At 40.3% G+C, this 20,024-nt stretch overlaps 2 protein-coding genes across 2 annotated transcripts; one reads left to right on the plus strand and one right to left on the minus strand.

Annotated features, from left to right (window-relative positions):
- Window positions 1-66: 66 nt before the first annotated feature.
- On the plus strand, window positions 67-9,810 carry ENOSF1 (enolase superfamily member 1). Its single transcript, XM_053941879.1, has 8 exons — window positions 67-115; window positions 825-907; window positions 3,306-3,348; window positions 3,512-3,664; window positions 4,264-4,294; window positions 8,468-8,590; window positions 8,770-8,868; window positions 9,780-9,810. The coding sequence occupies exons 1-8, from the start codon at window positions 67-69 to the stop codon at window positions 9,808-9,810; spliced, it is 612 nt and encodes a 203-aa protein (XP_053797854.1).
- Window positions 9,811-11,447: 1,637 nt separating this feature from the next.
- Window positions 11,448-20,024, minus strand: TYMS (thymidylate synthetase). The gene is made up of 7 exons (XM_053947656.1): window positions 19,803-20,024; window positions 19,428-19,501; window positions 17,988-18,162; window positions 15,726-15,827; window positions 14,309-14,484; window positions 12,894-12,965; window positions 11,448-12,028 (listed from the first exon to the last, which is right to left on the minus strand). The coding sequence occupies exons 1-7, from the start codon at window positions 19,972-19,974 to the stop codon at window positions 11,891-11,893; spliced, it is 909 nt and encodes a 302-aa protein (XP_053803631.1). The 5' UTR covers window positions 19,975-20,024; the 3' UTR covers window positions 11,448-11,890.

Consider the following 20,024-nt stretch of genomic DNA (forward strand, 5'->3'; position numbering starts at 1 on the left):
TGCTATGGGGTTTTTTTTATTTTATATGTCATGCTTGAAGCAGGCTGCCAAGCATTTGCTATCTGCATGGAATACAGATACATTACTGGTGTGCTACCAGAGGAGGAAGCTTATGGTAAGTCATCTTTCCTTCAAAGCTGGAGTTCTGGTACCCTCCATTTTCCTAATCCTGGACTTGTCTCATCAGTTTTGATGGGAGTAACTCTGTCAGGAACACACCATCAGCCTGTGAGACTGACAGGCTCGAGGAACAATGGTAATGATGAAGCCTGGAGTGTGAGGAGAATTTGATCCAGTTCAGTGTAATTTGGTATTCATTCTTGTTCCCCTGCAGAAATATTCCAAAATGGTCTGCTTGGGAAAAAAGAAAGGTGTGATCTTAAGTACATCAGTGCTTGATGCAAACAGTTACTTCCCATCTCTTAGAGTGGGAAGGGACTGTGTGAGATGAAACCTGTTGTTTGCTGGCATCTTCCTGTGTGTCCCAGGAGTGCAATGTCAAACATCAGGTTTGTGCCACAGTGGTGATGTTTTGCCATGTAACTCTTTGCATTGGGTTAGCAGGGAGCTTGCACCAATCTCTGCTTCTTCCAAGGATTTATCTGCTTTGCAGTTCTTTTGCAATAAAAAAGCTAGGGAGAAGAAGGAAGGGCTTATTTGGCCAAACTTATCTATTTGATTAAAATGCCATGTTTTGGGAAAAATAAAGAAGTAAAAACATCCTTCAGTTTTCCCAAATAATGTTATTTGATGCATTATTTAACAAAACAATATGCTGTTAACTAAAACACAGCCTGACTTCTAATTATTCTTATCTGCTTCAGAACAGAAAATGTTAAAGTATGGACATCTGACTTATTCAGGATCCTATTCCTGTCTGGGCTACTCAGACCAGCAGTTAAAACAGGTTTGAATGTTCAATTTTACAGCTGTAAGATTTTAAATAGTATGTGAAGTGGGAAATGCTAACAGATGATGATCAATTCTCACTGCTTGCTCCTGAACACAAGTTTTTCTGATTGACTGAAAATCTATCATTACCATTTGGGGAGGTAAAAAAGTGGGCTCAATAGCATTTCAGTGATTTTCCCAGTTAGGCAGAGTTTATGAATGAAGATATATCCATGGAAATAACATAGAAATGGAAATTTCTTTGTTGGTATATTGTGTGTAAGAGTGAGTTTGCATGGGTACAGCTGTTGTTGGTTTATGCAAGGGGCTTATGCACATGGGGATTCTCAGGGGAGTGCTATGAATTAACCAAAAGTATGAGCATTAGGAGTGTTAGTGAAAGTACATAAAATCTGTGCTTCGATAGCCACATTGAGAAGCACAGTAACCTTATCCTGTGGTAACTTCATGGATGAGAAATGGAGATGCCTTCTTCAGAGTCAATATGAACCTCAAAATTTGATAAATTCTGGTTTAATCTATAAATTCTGGTTGCCATCATTTTGAGGGATACTCTGGAACTGTCAGTAGCAGAGGGCCCTTGGCTTCCTTCATAAACAGCATCCCTATTGCCAGAGAGAGCTGCATGTGCTTGACTTCCTCAGTTTATTGGTGTCAGATCAAGTTAATACTGGTATTTTTTTTTCAGAAAATACACACCTTGATATACCTAGCAATACTGTTGCCAAGTTATGGGATGTTCATATCTGGATTATAAAAATGTATTATTTGTTACAGTTAGCTGGGATGAGGAGTTTGGTTCAGCTGTATGTTACCAATATATCTGATCTCATTTTCTGATGATTTCTTCTAGCTACTTGTGAGGAAGAAATAAAAAGCTTATTCTAATTACATGTAAATTAATATTATTCTAGATGCAGTGTGATGGAGTTATTTGGAGATGTATAATTAATTGATGTAACTTTGCTTGCAGTTGCACACATATGCCTTGAGAGAAGGCTGGATAATGTAAACTCTTGAACTGAGTGTTCTACTTCTGTGTTTTATGCTTTGAAAGGACAAACTGGGTTTAGTCTAACTCTTGCAGGTCTGTGACATGGGCAGTGATGACTTTGCTTCTGTATCCCAGACACTCCCCCCTTTCACTACTGCATAATGCTGCATTGCAGGGAAACAGGAGTGGTGCGGGCAAGCTGAGGGCTGATCACAAGTGAAGACAAACGCGTTTCCGTTGACTTACAAAACGCCATCGCCGCTTTATTTTCAGAGTAGGATGAAGCTTACTCACAAGGGAGGAGAAGTATCAAGGAAGTTCTTTCTGTAAGACAGTCATGCTAAAATTGTAAAATCTAGTTTATGGATTCCAGTTTATGACCCCATTAATCATTCAGAAGTGATCTATTGCATGTTCCAAGTATGCATATACGTTCAAAGTAAAAGTGGGTGCTTATCTACAGGATGATATTTACAGATTGAGATCTATACAACAAAAGATTGGCCAGACAAAATAACTGTGAACATAATTTTTTGCTACTATACTATGTTATTTTCTATTTAAAACCATTAGGTGAAATATCTCTTATATGCATTTATTGACAAATATTGGATTTTTCCTTCTTCAAATCCTGAATAATGATATCAACAAATGTTGATCTATTTCAACTAATAGCAGTATTGGATATGGCTGAAGTAGGTTTATTACTAAGAATTTTAACCTGCATTTCTGTGCCAGAAATTTGAGTCTGTGGGGGAACCTCACTACCAGGATTGTCTTCTAGAAGATTTAAAATGCCTTTTATATCCAGAGAGGCTTCCTGTTAATAATTTTTAATGGATATTTGGCCAAAAATAAGCTGGAAAAGAAGTTATTCAAACTAACATATTTGAGTGAAAATGAAAAAGTAGATGGAAGTCACTCATTTTTATTTTGAAAGGTTACTCTGCTGACTGCTATGGGTCAGATTCTTTGCCCCATACGTTCACTGACACACTACAGCTGCTGACCTACTCTGAGTGCTGCAGTGCAGCACAAAGCTTTCATGGGATGCCATAAATCATGGAATGCTGAACCAGAATCTCTGTCAATATAGAATGGCAAGGACCTGAAGAGCCTGCAGAGGATTTATGATGTAATTTTCAGATGATTCATTTTTTTATAGAAAAAAAAATTCCCTTGTGTGGGAGAGAAATGCTGCTTCAAAAACTCATCTTATTTAAACTATTGCACTTTTTTTTTTCTTTTTTTTTTTTTTTTTGGTCAGGAAGCTTTTCTGCTGAAAATTTCAGGCAGCCATGGGTATATTTTAGGGTGCTTAACTTAAATATATGCTGCCAAAGATATACTCATTCCCACAGAAGACTGCTCTACTTCCTACAGGTCCTGATCTGCTTAGTTTGAACCTAGTCTGGATATTGACATAGTCATTGCGACACTGAGTAAGTACAGCTAAAAGTACAATACAGACAGAACAGCAATTCCAACTTTTCATTTGCTTTCTACTTCCTGAATTTCGAACTCCATAAACATTTTGCAGTTTGTCAGGAAAAATAACTCTCTAGAAAGCCTCACTGTATTTGACTCTTATTTTTCTTACCTCAGATGCTGAATGCAAAGCAAAATGGGAAATAAAGGAAGCAATACAGTGGGTCACTGAACCAGCTGGGTTTAAAGCCTCATGTATTAAGGAGCCAACTTTTCCAGATGAGGATATACATATCCAGATGGGACATGCAACTGTTTCAAAGCTTGGAGGTTTAATATTTTATTTCAATAATACTACAGTGACTCCAGTACTGATGTAATGTTCATACTGTTCCTTCACATATTCAGAGCTCAGTTTGAGTTAGTGATTCAGAATACCATTAAATGTATTTGCTACAGCACCTTAATACATATTCTGCACCTGTATTCCCTTAAGCTTAAATAAATAGTTTCTTTCTAAAAAAATATGTAAAAGGACTGCAATGCTTGCATAAGGAAGGCAGCCAACATTTAGTATGAAATGGGAATGGACTTTTCTTTAAATGTATGGTTTCCAGTGAAATTGGAAGTTTGGTTCAGAATTTGTGTTCTCAACATGCTATACCTAGCAGCACTCTTAAAACCCCAGATCTACTCTATGTGTATTTCTTTACTGCTGCACACACCCTGTTATATAATCCTTTACATTGCTTATGGACAAGAGAAAGCAGAAAAACAATCAATAAAAAGTTTTATAACATTTTCTATAAAACACATAGAAAACAGTGTGCTATTATTCCATCCTTTGTGCTACTGAGTAACTCCACTGGGAATTCGGAAAACCAGAAGCAAGTCTTGAATGTTTGTTATTTCCTTGAAGGCCTTAACAGTGCTAGGAATTGGTGCAGCAACCAGAGAACGTGTGAATATATGTATAAGTACTTTGGGCTTTTTCCTAATTACTGTTTGTTTAATGAATCTACTACATAACCTTTGGAGCGGGTGCCAAAACTCCTTTGCGTGAAGTTAAACACCAAAGCTGAAAATTACTTGGTCTCTATTTCAGCAATTCCCTACCAAGGTTGCCTCTCTTCATCTTATCTCCCTGGCTCATTTGTTCCTACACAATTTCTGTGAACAACCTGGAAATATCTGGTTTGGTTTTTTTTTTTCACTAGTATTATGAAAGTAATTGCCAAAAATTCATATTCCTACATCAGTGTGAAATATGAAAGAATGCATCCTGTGATTGCCCATATGAAGGCTGGAGAAGCGAGGTACAAAGGTGAAATCCATGCTGCTCTGTGGAGCACACTGCAGGTCCATGACAGCCTGGATATCACCTGTGCAGAAGAGTTCAGCCTGGACAACGTGGTCTGTAGAGCGCTGAAGGGCTGATGAAGCTGATATCCCCTGTAGCCCAAGGATGATTATCGAGCTCCCATTTTCATTTTGCTCTGTGGGTTTGGTGCTTCAGCCAGTGTTTTGCTGCAGCAAAACACTGCACAGCAGTGCATGTGTAGACATGACTCTGCAGTGGCTGTATGAAGGAGAGGGGTTTAGAGGGGAGAGGTTCCAGGCTCCTCTAATTGCACGAACTCTATTTGGGCTGTCCTAACTCAGTTGTAAATATCACCATCCCAGGAAATCATGCTGTTAGCAAGCTGCAAGTCATCCTCTCAGTGGTACCAGTGGCACTGCCAGGGGTGCAGGAGGGCTGGGGAACCAGGAGCATGGCTGGCAGGGCAGGTCTGAGGGAACAGCCAGAACTGGGAAGGTTACCAGACAAGGTTATGGTGCCAAGACAGCTCTGAGGGCAAGCTAAGCTCTTTCCCAGTGACAGGGACCAGGTTCAGACGGAACCCAGGGACTGCCAGCCTGTCCATGGTGTTGAAGTCAGGCTCAGGTCAAGCAGGGCTCAGCCTGTACTTCAGGGTCCAACCCAGTGAGGTCCATGGCTCTGCACAGCTGCGATCACACCTGGGGCAGCTCAGGTGGGGACTGGGGCCATGTCCTGAGCTGAGATGGGTCCAGCAGGGCAGAGTTGATGGGGGAGGGCTTTTAGTGAGGCTGGGCAGGGCCAGCAGGGCTGCTTCTGCCTGGAGCTGCCTCCAAGGCAGATGTATCCTCTCATCCAACAGAGAAGTGGGCTCTGATGGGATTCCTCTGAAGGGGAATTTGGTTGCTGTGGGGTGTAGGGGGCATTTCAGGGGACACAGAACCAGGGCAGGGACATGGAAATGGGAAAGGGACAAGGATTGTTGGAGCCAGGTAAAGGGCTCAGGCAGACCCTGCATAGCCCCGGAGCCCTGGCAGGCTTATTGGTGGGGGTCAAAGTGGGGATTCTCAGATGGCTCCTGAAGATCATCAAGTCCCCTTTGTGAGGGGTTCAGTCAGACTCAGCATTTGGGCAAGGTTCATGCTGTGGGAGGGTGTGCTGGTTTTGGCTGGGCTAGAGTTATTTTTTCACAGTGGCCAGGGAAGGGATATGTTTTGGATTTGTGCTGAACACAGTGTTGATAATATAGAAATGTTTTTGTTATTGCTGAGCAGGGCTTGCACAAAGCCAAGGCCTTTTCTGCTTTTCATACTGCCATGCTGGCAAGGAAGTTAGGCATGCCTGGGAGTTTGGGAGGAGACACAGCTGGGACAGGTGACCCAAACTGACCAAAGGGATATTCCAGACCATGTGGTGTCATGCTCAGTGTATAAAGTGGGGGGAAGAAGGAGGAAGGGGAATATTTGGAGTGGTGACGATTGTCTTTCCAAGTAATCATTATGTGTAATGGGGCCCTGCTCTCCTGGAGATGGCTGGCCATGGGAAGCAGTGAATTCATTCATTGTTTTGCTTGGTTTGTGTACCAGGTTTTGCTTTCCCCATTAAACTGTCCATATCTCAAACTATGAATTTTCCAGCTTTCTCCCTTCAATCCCACCCCTGACCCCGATGGTGGGGAATGAGTGATCGGCTGCCTGAGGCTGGGTTTCTGGCTGGGGTTAAACCAGAGCCCAGAGTCATGCCAGGTTTGTAGGGCAAAGTTTTGTGCAGCTGCAGGCCCGGCTCTGCACTGCTGGCTTAGGGCTTGAGGCAGCCTGAGATACCTGGCAGGCAGGATGCCATGGGGGCCAGCTCCTCCCAAGGACTGGGAGCTGTTGGGGAGCCCCATGGGGGCAGCAGGGCAGAGTCCTCCCAGCCAAGCTTGTCCCACCTCCAGGGGTGGCAGGGGGCAGTGAGGTGGCCCCAGCCTCATCTCCCTGGGGATGGGGATGAGCAGAGGCCAGGAGTGAGGAGAACCACGGTCAGACATGGCCCAGGGTGTGTCCAGCCAGGATGGGGTGTTGTTCCATGGTCAGACACATCCACAGCTGTAGCACAGCTGGAGGCAGGTACACCTGCCATGCAACCCAGGCAGAAACTAAGGCCCATGGGCAGAAGGTGTGAGCCCCGGGTGAGACTGGTCACGGTGAGGTCTGTCAGTGCACTCAGTGCCCCGTCTGGCCCTAGGAGGAATTTTTCTGATACATTTGCAGCTATTTGAAAAGGGTGACACCTGTCTTTTCCCCCAGGGAAACTCATTGCTAGCATTAGTAGTAAGTCACTGCCATCAGCTATATTTAAAAACTTTTTGCATGAAATATTTTTAATGAGTCCAAAGACTCATTGAAAAGACTAACTCCCAGATATATCATAAATAGCAAGGTGTCAGCAGACAGGCTGATACTTTTTAGTATACCAGTCTCCAGATTAAAGTAAACTGGTTTTTATTGCACCCATCTTTTTGCCAAGTATTGACACCAAATCTACAGAGCCAAACAATGTGAATTAACAAATTCTTGGTTCTCTGCAGCAACTGGAAACAACAGTGATGACATTAGCATAATTTCTCTGCTGCCAGTTTCTCATGCCAAGCCCTGCTATAAAATATTTAATTTTACTTCTCACTCTCAGATGTTGTCTACCAATAGATAGGACACTTTATTTGCAACAGGGTGTGTTTTATAATGAATATCTATTAGGATGAGTTTGAATTACCCATTAGTATAGCCTTGCTTTACAAATTAAAGGCCAGTCCTGAATTTTGGCTTTACTGAATGTTTTATATAACCTTTCTCTTCTTTTCACCATAGCACCTGAGAACCACATAAGCATTTAATGTATTTATTCCCATGAATAAGGGGAATACAATTATCTGTTCTAGAAACACAGGAAATTAATATGAGGCCTGAAATGACAGAACAGCTTAGTCCAGCTCCAGACAGGAAATCTGTAGCACAGCTAGAAACTGAATCCTGACTCTTTTCCAAGTGTGTCTCAGCTACAAGGCCATCTCTCATCTGGCTGGACTGGTCTCCAGGAGGAAGAATGATTTCCTACAGCAGAATCACTGCTATTTTCACTTTAGCTGCCTCAAAATGGGAAGAGCTGCTCATTCACGTAGGCAAGCAGATCCCAAAGCTGTGCAGTCCCAAGCATGCTGAATCCTGTCCCCAGAGTGCCCCCAGTTCCTGTCTGTGGACACAGTTAGCTGACCAGAGGAGTGTGAGTTGGCTCCCAAAGGAGCCTACATGCTAAAAAAGATTTTGAGGGAGTGTGTGAGTCAATTATCTGGCAGAGCTGCTCGATCAGTTTGTGTGAGCATTACATAATAGTCTCACTACAAACTTGGCGTGCCTTTGTGCACATTAAGCCCATGTCTGTGGCCTGGAATGGAGCAGCTCTTTTCACTTGGCATTTTCACTTCACTTTCACTTACGGGATTCAACTTCCAGTTAAGTGGCAGTAATTTCCAAACTCAATCCAGTACAACTATGTCCTTTGGCACACACTGATTTTTATTCAGTGTACCTCAGTTCATCGTGTCAGGTGTAGTGTTCTTGACATTACAAGTATAAGCTGATTTTAAATACTGACAACATCCTTGAAGTTCATTCAAATTCTCATGTGATCTCTCATTTAAATTTAAATGATTTGGATTTATAGAGACACACACAGGAGGGACATTGTACAAATGCTTTTGTATGAGTTGCCAACAGCTCTTATAATATGTTAATTTGGGAGTCTCCTGGTCTTAACTTTCCATTTTCTCCCTTACACTGCCACAACAGAGTGATATTTAAACATCTTCTACAAGCCAAGGCCTTGAGTTGTCTCCAAGTTGACAGCTGCAGGCTGGGAAGTGTGAATGAAAGCTTGTCTGTGCTGCTGATGGCCAAAAAGTTCCAGAGAAAGGCTCTGCAAATTGCAGCAGCAATGAGAAAATCTTTCTCTCCCCATCCTTCAAGGCAGTCTGATTAGTTTCTTCAGCTGTCATGATTGTGATTTCTGAGCATAAGCTTGCATGCACTGCTGTAATTTTTGTTTCATGTTACACACCAAAAGGTTTTGCATGTCCCAGTGTGGCAGTCATCTCTAGTATGGATATTGGCCTCTGTCAATTAGTCCAGCACTTGATTGTGTTTGATTATATCCAAGTATCTGAAAGGCTTGAAAATAGGTTAGTTATATAAAAAAATTCCAATAACTGACTAAGGTGATTGCTCTTTTTTTTTTTTCCTTAAAAAACATGTTGCTGCATGGTGGTCACAGCTTGTATTTGTGTTGTTACCCCACAAGCTCACCTTCCTGTGGGTTGCAAAGGGAGGTTAGAAGGGTGGGTTGAACTTCAAGCAGGTGGATATGAACTGTTTGTGGTTTTAATAAAGGCACTTGAAACCTGGGCTGCATTCCACATTCAGACACTTCACAGGTGCCCAGTCACTATGGTGACAAACTCACCAAGTCAGGCTCATTAGAAGACTTGATTTTGATGGTTGATCAGATGGATGTTTATCTCAAAAATTCAGCAGTTCTTTATTTTCTGATCCTTCACCTACCATAATCAGATAATTAATATTCTTTGTGGTACTGCAAGGCAAGTAAGGCAAATTTTGCAACATATCATAACATGTCAGAAATAGTATGGGTTACAAAACTCATCTAAGAAGGTGGAATATAGAAGTTGGTATTTGACCAAAGTGGTAAGAAATTTCACTGCTATCTCTGAGTTGTTGAATGGCCCTTGGAAAATGGAGAAATGATACAAAGATGCATCTCTTGAAAGTATCAAGCAATATCCCATGTTTTGTCTAAAATACTGCTCCGATTATGGCCTGCAATCCTAGTAGTCATCTTTGCAGCATGAGCAGTGTTCATATTCTGCAAATCAAAATTCCTTCAGTACCTCCTGTTTAGCTCCATATATTAAAATTCTTTGAATATTCATATTTTGGATGAAAGCTCCTAGAATTCTCATACCTACAAATTTTAAAATGTATTTTTACTTTTACTCACATTAAAGTGTGCTGTTGAAATGCTTTTTATATCTTTCTGATCTTTTGAGAACCATAAACCTTCTTGGTCTTCAAGGTACAAGCTTCACTTCAACTGCTATTGGTAGTAAATGATGCTGATAAAGGGAAACAGTGAAGTTGTAATTAATTCCTATACTAAAATCTAGGAGCTCTTCCAGAGCTATAGAGACTGGTCTGCTTATGTATGCTATGTATGTCCATAACTCCTCTGCAATTCATGACGAGAAGTAAATGATTCCCATTCTGAATTCTACTCTTGGCTAGGTATTCCTGTCCTGGATAACCACTGAGACTGCTAATCCCCACTAGTAAAGCCCTGAGGCCAGCTTTTTTTCACATCCTCTCTGGCTACACTTGCTAAAATGTCCGGCAGAATCCACCTTATCTGCAGTGTTACATAAAGTGGATTCCAGCAAAAGGAACTTTACTTGCTAAGTGTAGGCAGAACTGTTAAATGAATGTGCAGCTTAATCTGTTTCCTTGTACTTTAGAGGAATGTAGGAACACTCAAGAACCTTTAACTTAAAAAAGTATGCACATGGTAAGAAGTGGCTGACAACCTACAGCTGGGACATACCATTAATGAAAACCTGGACCATCTGAACTAGAACAGACTCGTCTGACTTTAGATTATCAGACTAGTACAGGTGAGATGAAGTTTATTACTACCTGTGAGTTCAGTAATTTGAGAGAAGACCCAAGTGCTTTCTACTGCAGGCTGGCTACTGAGTTTCCATTTAATGTAGCCTCAGAAAAGGATGAGGTTTGACCATTCCAAGCTTCTCACAGGATCTAAGCTGACAGAGCTCAGTCTGATCATCTGTCTTCAAGAATGATGCACTACAGTGTATACTAAGAAACTTTCTAATAAGCAATTGCCTCTTTACATTTGGTGTGCTTACAACAGGCAGAGATATTTTTTTTCTTGTGCAGTCTTCTTGTGTTGGGCTAAATGTCAGGAAAAGAGAACAAATTACAAAAAATTTTTGTATGATTTTCAGAGTTGTGATCAGATTGGTGTAAGAAAGATTCGGTGGTTCTCTTATGCAGGACCCTGAATGAAAGCATACTGATTATTAAATTCTTCAAATTATCTGAAATTGTACACTTTTCCAATACTTACCAGTTTATTGACTTTAAAATTTAATTTTAAAAATTATTATGCATTTTTCTACATGTTCAAATATGTATTGCCTATCCTATGAATATTAACCACATATCTACTCACAATTAAACTGCTGAAGAGGTATTTTATGAGTTACTGTAGAAGGTACAAGGATAAGAAGACTTGAAAGCTGAATTCTGCTAGAATTTAATTAATGAACTCCATTCCTAAAAACACTATGATCTCTAGGTTTTACTGCTCCAGGCTACAAAATTAGTCCATATGTTTGTGGGATCTGGTTTTAAATGGGGACAGACAGCTGATTACTAATATTATCTGGTAACCTCTGTTTAACTGCAACTCTTTTTGATTTATATCAAATTAGTAATTTCTGTAGGGTTGGGGAATAAAAAAATAATTGCTGCTACAGAGACATTATGCAGAGATTGCATTTCCAGCAAGATTCCATTAAAATCTTTTGACTTCCTGATGGTTTATCTGTGAAGACCATGGGAAGTTTGTTTTTCCTTGCCAGATGTTACCCTCCAAGACATTTTGCTTTCCAACCCTTTTTTACTACTAACTGTAAAAAACCACACCAGAATTAAATATGCATAATGCCTTCCAGAAGATTTTTTTAAAAAAGCTTTATTAAACATACACTCTTTAGACTATATTTAACTATTTTTCCCACCTTAAAGGAATACTCTATCACACAGACAAGTTCTTATTTTCAGTCCCTAATCAAGCATGTAAGCCTGTGCTACTCACACACAGTAACTGAATGGTAACAGAAATGGCCACTGGTAACTGAAACAACTGCTTTGTGTAGAAAAGCAGCTCTCTAACAACTTAAAACTGGGTGAACATCTGCATGGCATATCAGGAATAATCATCCGTCCTGTACAATTACAGGGTAGGAGCACTGAAGGCAGACCTGGCCTGTGGCGATTTAACAATAAAACAAATACTTTTTGAAGTACATAAAAGCCACACCACTTTAGAGAAACTAAGTAGCTTAGGTGCACTTCCACATTAATATTTACTGCTGGTTTATAGCATTAGACAGCCATTTCCATTTTAATAGGTGGATGAGGATTATAATCTTCAATCTGCAAGTCTTCTGCCTTGAAGTCACTGATGTCTTTAATTTCACGAAGAATTCTGAGTTTGGGGAAAGGTCTTGGCTCCCTCTGAAGCTGAAATAAAAGCAAGCTTACTGTATAAAGCTAATAGTTGAAAGCGGAGACTCTGTTCTCAATTTCAAATCAGATTACACCATGTAGGCTTTCCCTTCCCACCAAGAAGACTTACACTAAGAAAAAAAAAAAATTGAAAATTCCAAGAAAGGTAGAATCTATCTTAGTATTTTCACACAGAGCAGTAGCAAAATTCTCAGGTGAATTCCCTGATCATTCAAATGCACTGCAAGTACTTTCAGCTGGCAAATCAGTTCTGGTGGTTACAGATTATATTCCTTCCAGGGAAACTTAAATTGGAAAATCTGACCCAAACATGCTTCAAATATTCTACAGCTTCTCACTTCTCATTGTTAGGGTCTGAATGAATAACTACTTCTCTTGATGGTTTTGAACCATACTAGTGATGAGGATACTCAGTCCAAGCTTAGTCTAATCAAATCAAACACTGATTTTATCCTACTACAACAAATTACTTCATGAAGAAAATGTAGCCTTTCTCAGCCAAATAGTATTACTGATGAACTCTGTGAATTTTAAGTTATCCTGTCCTGATATATTAGAAAGACATTTTATTTTGGGTTATTGTATTAGGTGGAATTATTTTCAAAGTTAAAAGTGCAGATTCTGGCTCTCTAATTTGGTTTTAGAGTAGTACACAGATGTACACTTCAATCATGCTTGTATTGTATTTCTGTTTGCAACCTGAATTAAACAGATGTTAATGCAGTTATTAGGATAGAAAAGAGGTAAAAAAACCCACAAAAATTAGTATCTTCAAAAGGATATTTAAAGTATCAAGGTGATTTTGCATTGAATAAGCACTGTGGAAGATAAAAGGATAGAGTACAGAATAAGTACTTACTTGGACTTTTAAAGGTTCCACATGGTTCAGATATATGTGAGCATCCCCTAAGGTGTGTATGAACTCTCCAGGCTGAAAAAGAATGAAGAATACATGTGGTTTTCAAACAGACAGGTTCTAAGAAAGCAAAACATTACAATGCTTACAGTATTGATTCTCAGCATCTGGCTAGTGTGGAATTGCCACTTCTGTACAGGATTGTATCCTTGAAAGCTGTGAAGGGCACAGGCTTCTCTGACTAATACATAATTAATGGAAAATATAATGTAATCTCCACTGCTTACCAAAAAATGTATCTTTCAAATCCTGCTATGACAGTAGCTTTGGTAAATGAATGGAGCAATACTGACCTGCACACTGAGACAGAAACAGGTGCAGCAGTGACATCGAGCTTTTCCACCCCACTTCTAGTAAGTACAACTCGCCAAAGCTGGCTTCAGAGCAGCTGCCTCAGCCACTACTAAACAGCAGTGGAGGTGCCAGGCACAGGCAAGCACCCAGAGCTTGCAGGTTCTGTGACTTAGCCTTTGAGCAATGGAATTTCACATGGGGAAGTTTCATCAGCTCTTTTACTGGCCTCTGACCAGCGCTGATCAGCCCTCAGATGTGTTACACTGAAAACCACCAAAGCCATGAGAGGAAGTGGCTGAGAGGCAACAGCTGGACATAATGTTAAACTTCACTTTTTTTAGTACCTTGGACTAATTTCTGTGGTTGCTGTGAAGTCTGGTTCTTCCCTATTGCCCTGTTTTAAGAAGTTCCCCTTTGTGTTGCTGGTGGCAGGAGGATTAGGCACTGACAGCCTTTCTAGTATAATTTTTACATGCCCTAAAGAAAAGGGGTTTTCCCTTGTACAAGACTGTTGTGCATTTAAGTTTCTCTGCCAAATTACAAAATACAGCTCTGAAGTCAGGGCAGGAGCTACTTGAGCACATACTACCAATCTACATAATCATCTACAGTAGGAAATCAAAGAAATACACAGCTGAAATTGTAGCTGAAGTTAGATGGGCAGAATATCCAGATTAGAACCTTGACAGCAAATTCTGAGCTACTTATTCACTTCCAATAAACACATGCTACAAAATCTAATCACTTGTATATTAGTATCCCACGAGGACAAGCACTCAGTTCAGATTTCTAAGACTAGTGAACAGGTCAGTCTTGACAGATTCAAGCCATGAAAGAATCTTCTGCTTAACCCGAATTTTAAAATTCTTACATTGCTGATTCTAACTGTCCATACAAACTAGAGGCAATTCACGTCAAATTCACAGGGCCCTTTTTTACACATATATCAGTAAGATTTCAAACAGTATGCTCATTCCAGTTTTTCTTGGACGTGGCATGAAGAGCCTTATCTTTTAGTCCCTCATTTCTCAGACAAGATTAAATAAAATGCTAAAATAGCCTACCTTCAGCCCTGTGACATGGGCAATCATGTACGTAAGCAGTGAATAGCTGGCAATATTAAAAGGCACTCCTAGTCCCATGTCTCCAGACCTCTGATAGAGTTGGCAAGACAATTCACCATTTAGAACGTAGAACTGGCAAAGGGCATGGCACGGAGGCAAAGCCATCAGGGAAATATCTAGGAATTGAGGTACAGAAGGTGGAGGGGGGAGAAAATATTAAGAGCATTAGTGTGTTATGAACGTAGAAGATGAAAAACCTAAACAAGTATGTAATGAGATACAGTAGAGAGCCAACTGCACTGTTATTCTGTTGCTTTTTCTCTTGTTTATGAGCACATGCTGCCTAAGCAATTAAGTCGAGGTCATGACAAGCTGTCTCCTGGGTTGTATGACCAGAAAGTCATAAACAGATATTCCACAGAACAGACTTATGCCATAATGTTACACAGCAGTTTATTTCTACTCACCTTGGTGAGACAGCTGAATTCCCTAAAGGAAGACATTAAGCGTAAAATTAAGCATATACTCTAAAGCAAATTCCAACTGCTTTATCTTACTCTCTTCCCATTGCAATGTGCTTGTTGAGATATAAAAGTAACGATCATTTTTAAAAAATCAGAAACCAGAAGATCTTTTGAGTGTTTTTCTACGCTTAAAACGTGCAGAGAGTAAAATTACAGCTTGGCAAAGAAAACCTTCCCCAGATATTTTCTGAGAACACATGCCAGTGACGGATCAGCAGATTTCACCTGGCAATGCTTACCCTTGAAAATAACAGCAATAGCATGTGGCATACCCTTTCAGACAACAGTGGAAAATGTTATGTGATTTTTTTTGGAGCACAGATCTATCACTGGTGAAAGTTAAACATTCTCTTGCAGTAGCTCTAGTTTAGAAGTTGCCCTACAGAGTGAATGGATATCTCTGTATAAATAGACCTGATCATTCGTATGATACAGGTTCATCATATGAACCCATGTTCAAGGAGAAGATTACAACACAAATAATATTTTTGTTCTCTAGTTTTAAGAGTTAAGTTTACAATAGATTACATGGCTAAAAGCCAGACACATTGCTTTAATATAGTTTTTATGGTTTGGCTTTTTTACCTTTCTAAAGTAAGATTTACTGTCTTTGAATAGACTGTATGTCAAAGACACTGGTATATCCCTCACTTTAACCTGGAGAGAAAAACTTTAAAGTAACAGTTCATTATTTTTGAGGTCTGAACATAAGGATAAAGTAGAAAGAGAATCAAGATTATAACCCCTGGCCATTTTTACTGCACTCCTGGTAGTTTTATAAAGAATGAACAAGGACAATGAATGGAACTGACTTTTACACAGGAACAGAATACAATTTAGCACACAGCAATATAATGTGCAACCGCATTCACTTCACGCCAGCTGTTCAATACCTTTGGGATTCCAAGCACACATAATGATTCTTCTGTCATCTGGATTGGTTTTGATCGTTTCAATCACTTTTTGCAACTGATCAACTCCTTGGTTGGAGTAATCTGAAGAAATAGAACAAATAAGATTTAAACCGGACAGATTCAAGTCATGGTATTTTCTTAACACCCCACCCAAGTCCCACTGAAGAGTGATATCCAAATGACAACCTCTGAAGATTTTATTGCTGCTTTGAAACTGATTAATAAGTTGGCACCATCCAAACATGTTCTTGGTCTTAGGATGCTCCAGAGATTGTAAAATTCTCATTATGATATTTCTGTATGTCCCCCCAATTTTTTTGTGTGCTTAGAGTACCTTTAGCACCCACAGAAATAGGACCATTCCTATTTATTCCATTTTCAACCACCTGATTTATTTTAAGACCAACTAAAAAATCTGTATAATCACTAAACCCCAAGAAAAAGAAGTTGCAATACAAAAAAATAGCTGGACAAAGTACTATATTTTATCACTCATGATGACTTTTTACCCAAATAGGACAAGAGCTGTACTGGAAAGGACAATATATTACCACCTAGTCAGTCATGGTATTTAGACTGGTTTGCTTATTGCATTTCTGAATTAAAATGCCTTTCTAAACATTCAATTTGCATGCCACAGTGCTCCTTCATATATATAAAACAAAACAAAAAAAAATTATGCCCAGACCAGTGTGCCAGCATTCTTTACACACTCAAAAGTAGAGAATTTTTGACAGATGAATAAATGCATCCATCTAGCACTCTCAAGGTCATGTATGAAAACTAAATTTCCTAAACTAAATAGCGTGTCGCTCCAGAAAGGAACTTTAATCACATGTAGCACAGGATATTCCATTTCACCCAATGATACTCACAGGCTGATTTTTAGGCTTAATACCAGTTGTGTAAGAAATTTTCTGAAATTAACTGACCATTAGAATGGATTTTGGAATAATAAAGTCATTAGTTATTAATCATAGTTCTGACTCATGTCAATCAATCAGCATGGCTGGTAACTACTTTTTTCTAATAACTCTTATTGCAGCAACACCAAATTATGGTTACAGGGAGACCCAAGCTGGCAAACAAGGTAGTAATCCATCCACAATTGGCATCTCAAGGAACTCTTCTGCCAGCAATACTGTGCCAGAAGCCTTGTCAAATAGTTATGTCAGTTCCTGAAGCTACTTACCTATCCATTAGTAATGCAACTTAAGGAAATCTATTTGTAAGGAAAACTATGGGAATTTATCTTGTTCTTTTTTTCCATGCTATGTTGTGCCTTAGACTTTTTAAGATGAGAAACTGTAAGTTTTCAGATGTGTCAGTTCACAATTTGCATCATTTGTGTTACCATAAAACTGTATTCTGCTAGTGGCCAACATGCCAATACTAAGTCTAATATTAGTAATTAATGTGAGCTGCAATTTGAAGCTGTATTGAAAACACACAAAAAAAAACCCCAAAAAACCCCAAAAAACAAACAAGATACCCTACCTAGAAAACTAACCATGTTGTTAATCCAAGTTATAAAAAAAAAAAAATCACACCAGATAGTGACAATCTGGTTTTTGACCCCTTTTTCTTAATGGCAGTCCTCGAAGCATTTTCTGTAACCTCTCTTTCAGATACTTGGAAAAAAGGAATCAATACATTTGAGTCAGTTTAACAAACCAGTTCCACTGAAAATACTAACTGCATCACATCAGAACTTGTCACAGCTGTTCTGTCCACAGCATCATCAGCTGTGGAAACGCCCCACTTTGTTCCAGATGCAGAATGGAAAAAAATCTTTCTCTTCACTGCCTCCAGTGAATGTAGTGTACTGACGCCAGTTCTTTCCAGCACAACAACTTCATGCACTCTGCACTGGTATACAGAGATGGCAGCCTGTGTTCTGTTATCAAACGGAGCTAGCTCAGGTTTCTGGACTGCAGCACACACATCCTTCCAGAGCTATCAGCAACCACATCTGCTCTAGGTAAAAGAGTAACAGTGTGTGCTTTATGACTCATCTGTTCCACAAATTCCAAACTACAGTATACAAAGCGACATCTTTCAGGATAATTAAGATTGAGTAAGGAAAAAAAAGTTAAATTAACTCTCTCAAACACTCTTTATTCTGGCTATTAGCTTGCTGTGAATGGTTCTTTAAGAACATTCCATTCCACACAGACTTCTGGAAGTGATGTGTCACAGCTGTCTCACTGAGCACTCAAGATTGTATTTGGATGTGATTACCTGTATGCATATCTTTGTATTCTGCTCCAAAATGCCTCCACTGGAAACCATACACTGGTCCCAAATCACCCTCCTCTCTGGTGCTGAAACCCTGCTTATCCAGGAACTCACGTGACCCATTAGCATCCCAAATCTTCACACCTTTTGCAGAGAGCTCTTTGGCATTTGTAGAACCCTACAAAACACAATGAGATGTCTGCAGCCTAATTCCAACACAGAGGGCACGATTTAGAACAGCTTTATTAAGCTTTGCTAGACAACAGTATTTCTCCACTCATAAAGGATGAAGAGTGTAATTAATGTTCTGGATGAGGTTCTTGCACATGGAGACAGAATAAAACTTGTGAGCAACACCCTGGGATGGAGTTTGAAGCGCCACACTGCTGTTGTTTAACTCAGGATTCTCACACTTTGTGAATGCACAAACAGCCTCAAGGTCAACTGTGGAATATCATTTCATATTTGCAGAGAACAAGATGTTACTTTACAGATTGATGAAAATAGACTAACAAAAAAAGTATGGCCTAGGCATGGTCTTTTCCAAGTCACCTATAATAAACTTAAGGTCTTAAAAATCCTTTTGTTAAAATTACAAAAATTAGAAAATAACCCAGAAAAATGTCACAGAATCCTGCAAGATTCCAAATCTGTACCCTCAAAAATCCAACACAGAAATTATGCTGTTTTGGGGAGTGTCTAGTCTTTTACATTAAAAAAAAAAAAAAAACAAACAAACAAAAAAAAACCAAACACAAACCAAACCAAAACAAAAATAAAACAAAACCAAAAGCTTTTATAAAATCAACTTGTATTTGAGTCCTGCTATCTAGCAAATGCTTATGTAGACTCTCCCATATTTGCATAATATCACAACATAGAAAGGAATACTTACATTGTAATGAACTAACTATAGTTGAATTTTATTATACTAGGGACAGCTATTAGCTCTATTAGATCTCGTTTTTTTGTTACTAAAAAGTCTAGCATTTACATCAGTCTTACTTCACCTGTCGTTCCACACAGCTTGTTTCTGTTCAAATCAAGCTATCTCAATTTTAAAAAGCAGATCATTAAATTGCCTACTATCTGTCTCATATTATTATTTCTGATTAAAAAAAAAAAAAGAGACTGCATTAGGCTTTACAGCGGTGGAGTATACTCAAATTAGTCCAAGCCCTCAGTATTTCAAATTTTCTCCCTTAAAAAGAAATAGAAGAAAAACTGTTCTGATTGCACTGGCAGCAAAAGTCTGCACTAAAATGCAGAATGTCTTGAAGATAACTGCCTTCCATATGTGGCCACAATATTAGGGGGTTGCACTTCTTCTGTAAGAACAGAAGCATCTGCAGTTATCCAAATGCCTTAATCCACTGGCCAGCAGTTGGTTCTGTTTATGCCACTCTCGGGCCCACCACCCACAGAGACACCCAAATACCGCACCTTGATGAACCACAGCAGCTCCTCCAGCACTCCCTTCCAGAACACCCTCTTCGTTGTGAGCAGTGGAAACTGATCTGGAAAAGAGTTCCAGAGTGTCAGCGGGGACCAGCCATTTGTCAGGGTGAACAGACTTCGGCTTTTCTCCACATAGAGGGCAATGCCACCACCTGACATTGTGAGGTTGGGATATGAAATAGGGAGTTGGGAGAGGATGTGTAGCTCCCGTGGTCAGACCCCTTGGGGGGGAGGGGGGAGCGGGACAGCCCTGCCCTGTCCTGCACTGAGCCCACACTCATCCCGGCTCAGTGCAGGAGCAGGGACAGGAGCAGGGGCCGGGAGCAAGCGCAGGGGGCCGGGGGTCCCGGCGGTGCCCACCTCTCAGGCTGTACCGCGCCTGCATGCCGAACACGGAGATGGTGCCGGTGCCGGTGCGATCCTCCCGCCGGTGGCCGTGCTGCAGGATGTGCCGCACCTGCTGCAGGTACTGCTGCTCGCCGGGCTCCGGGCGGGCGGCGGGGCCGCTCAGCCGCTCCCCGTCGGCGGGCATGGCGGGCGAGCGGCTCCTGCGGCCGCGCTGGGCTCCGGCTGCGCGCCTCT

The sequence above is a fragment of the Vidua chalybeata genome, chromosome 1 (genome assembly GCF_026979565.1).
Source record: "Vidua chalybeata isolate OUT-0048 chromosome 1, bVidCha1 merged haplotype, whole genome shotgun sequence".
NCBI lineage: Eukaryota > Metazoa > Chordata > Aves > Passeriformes > Viduidae > Vidua > Vidua chalybeata.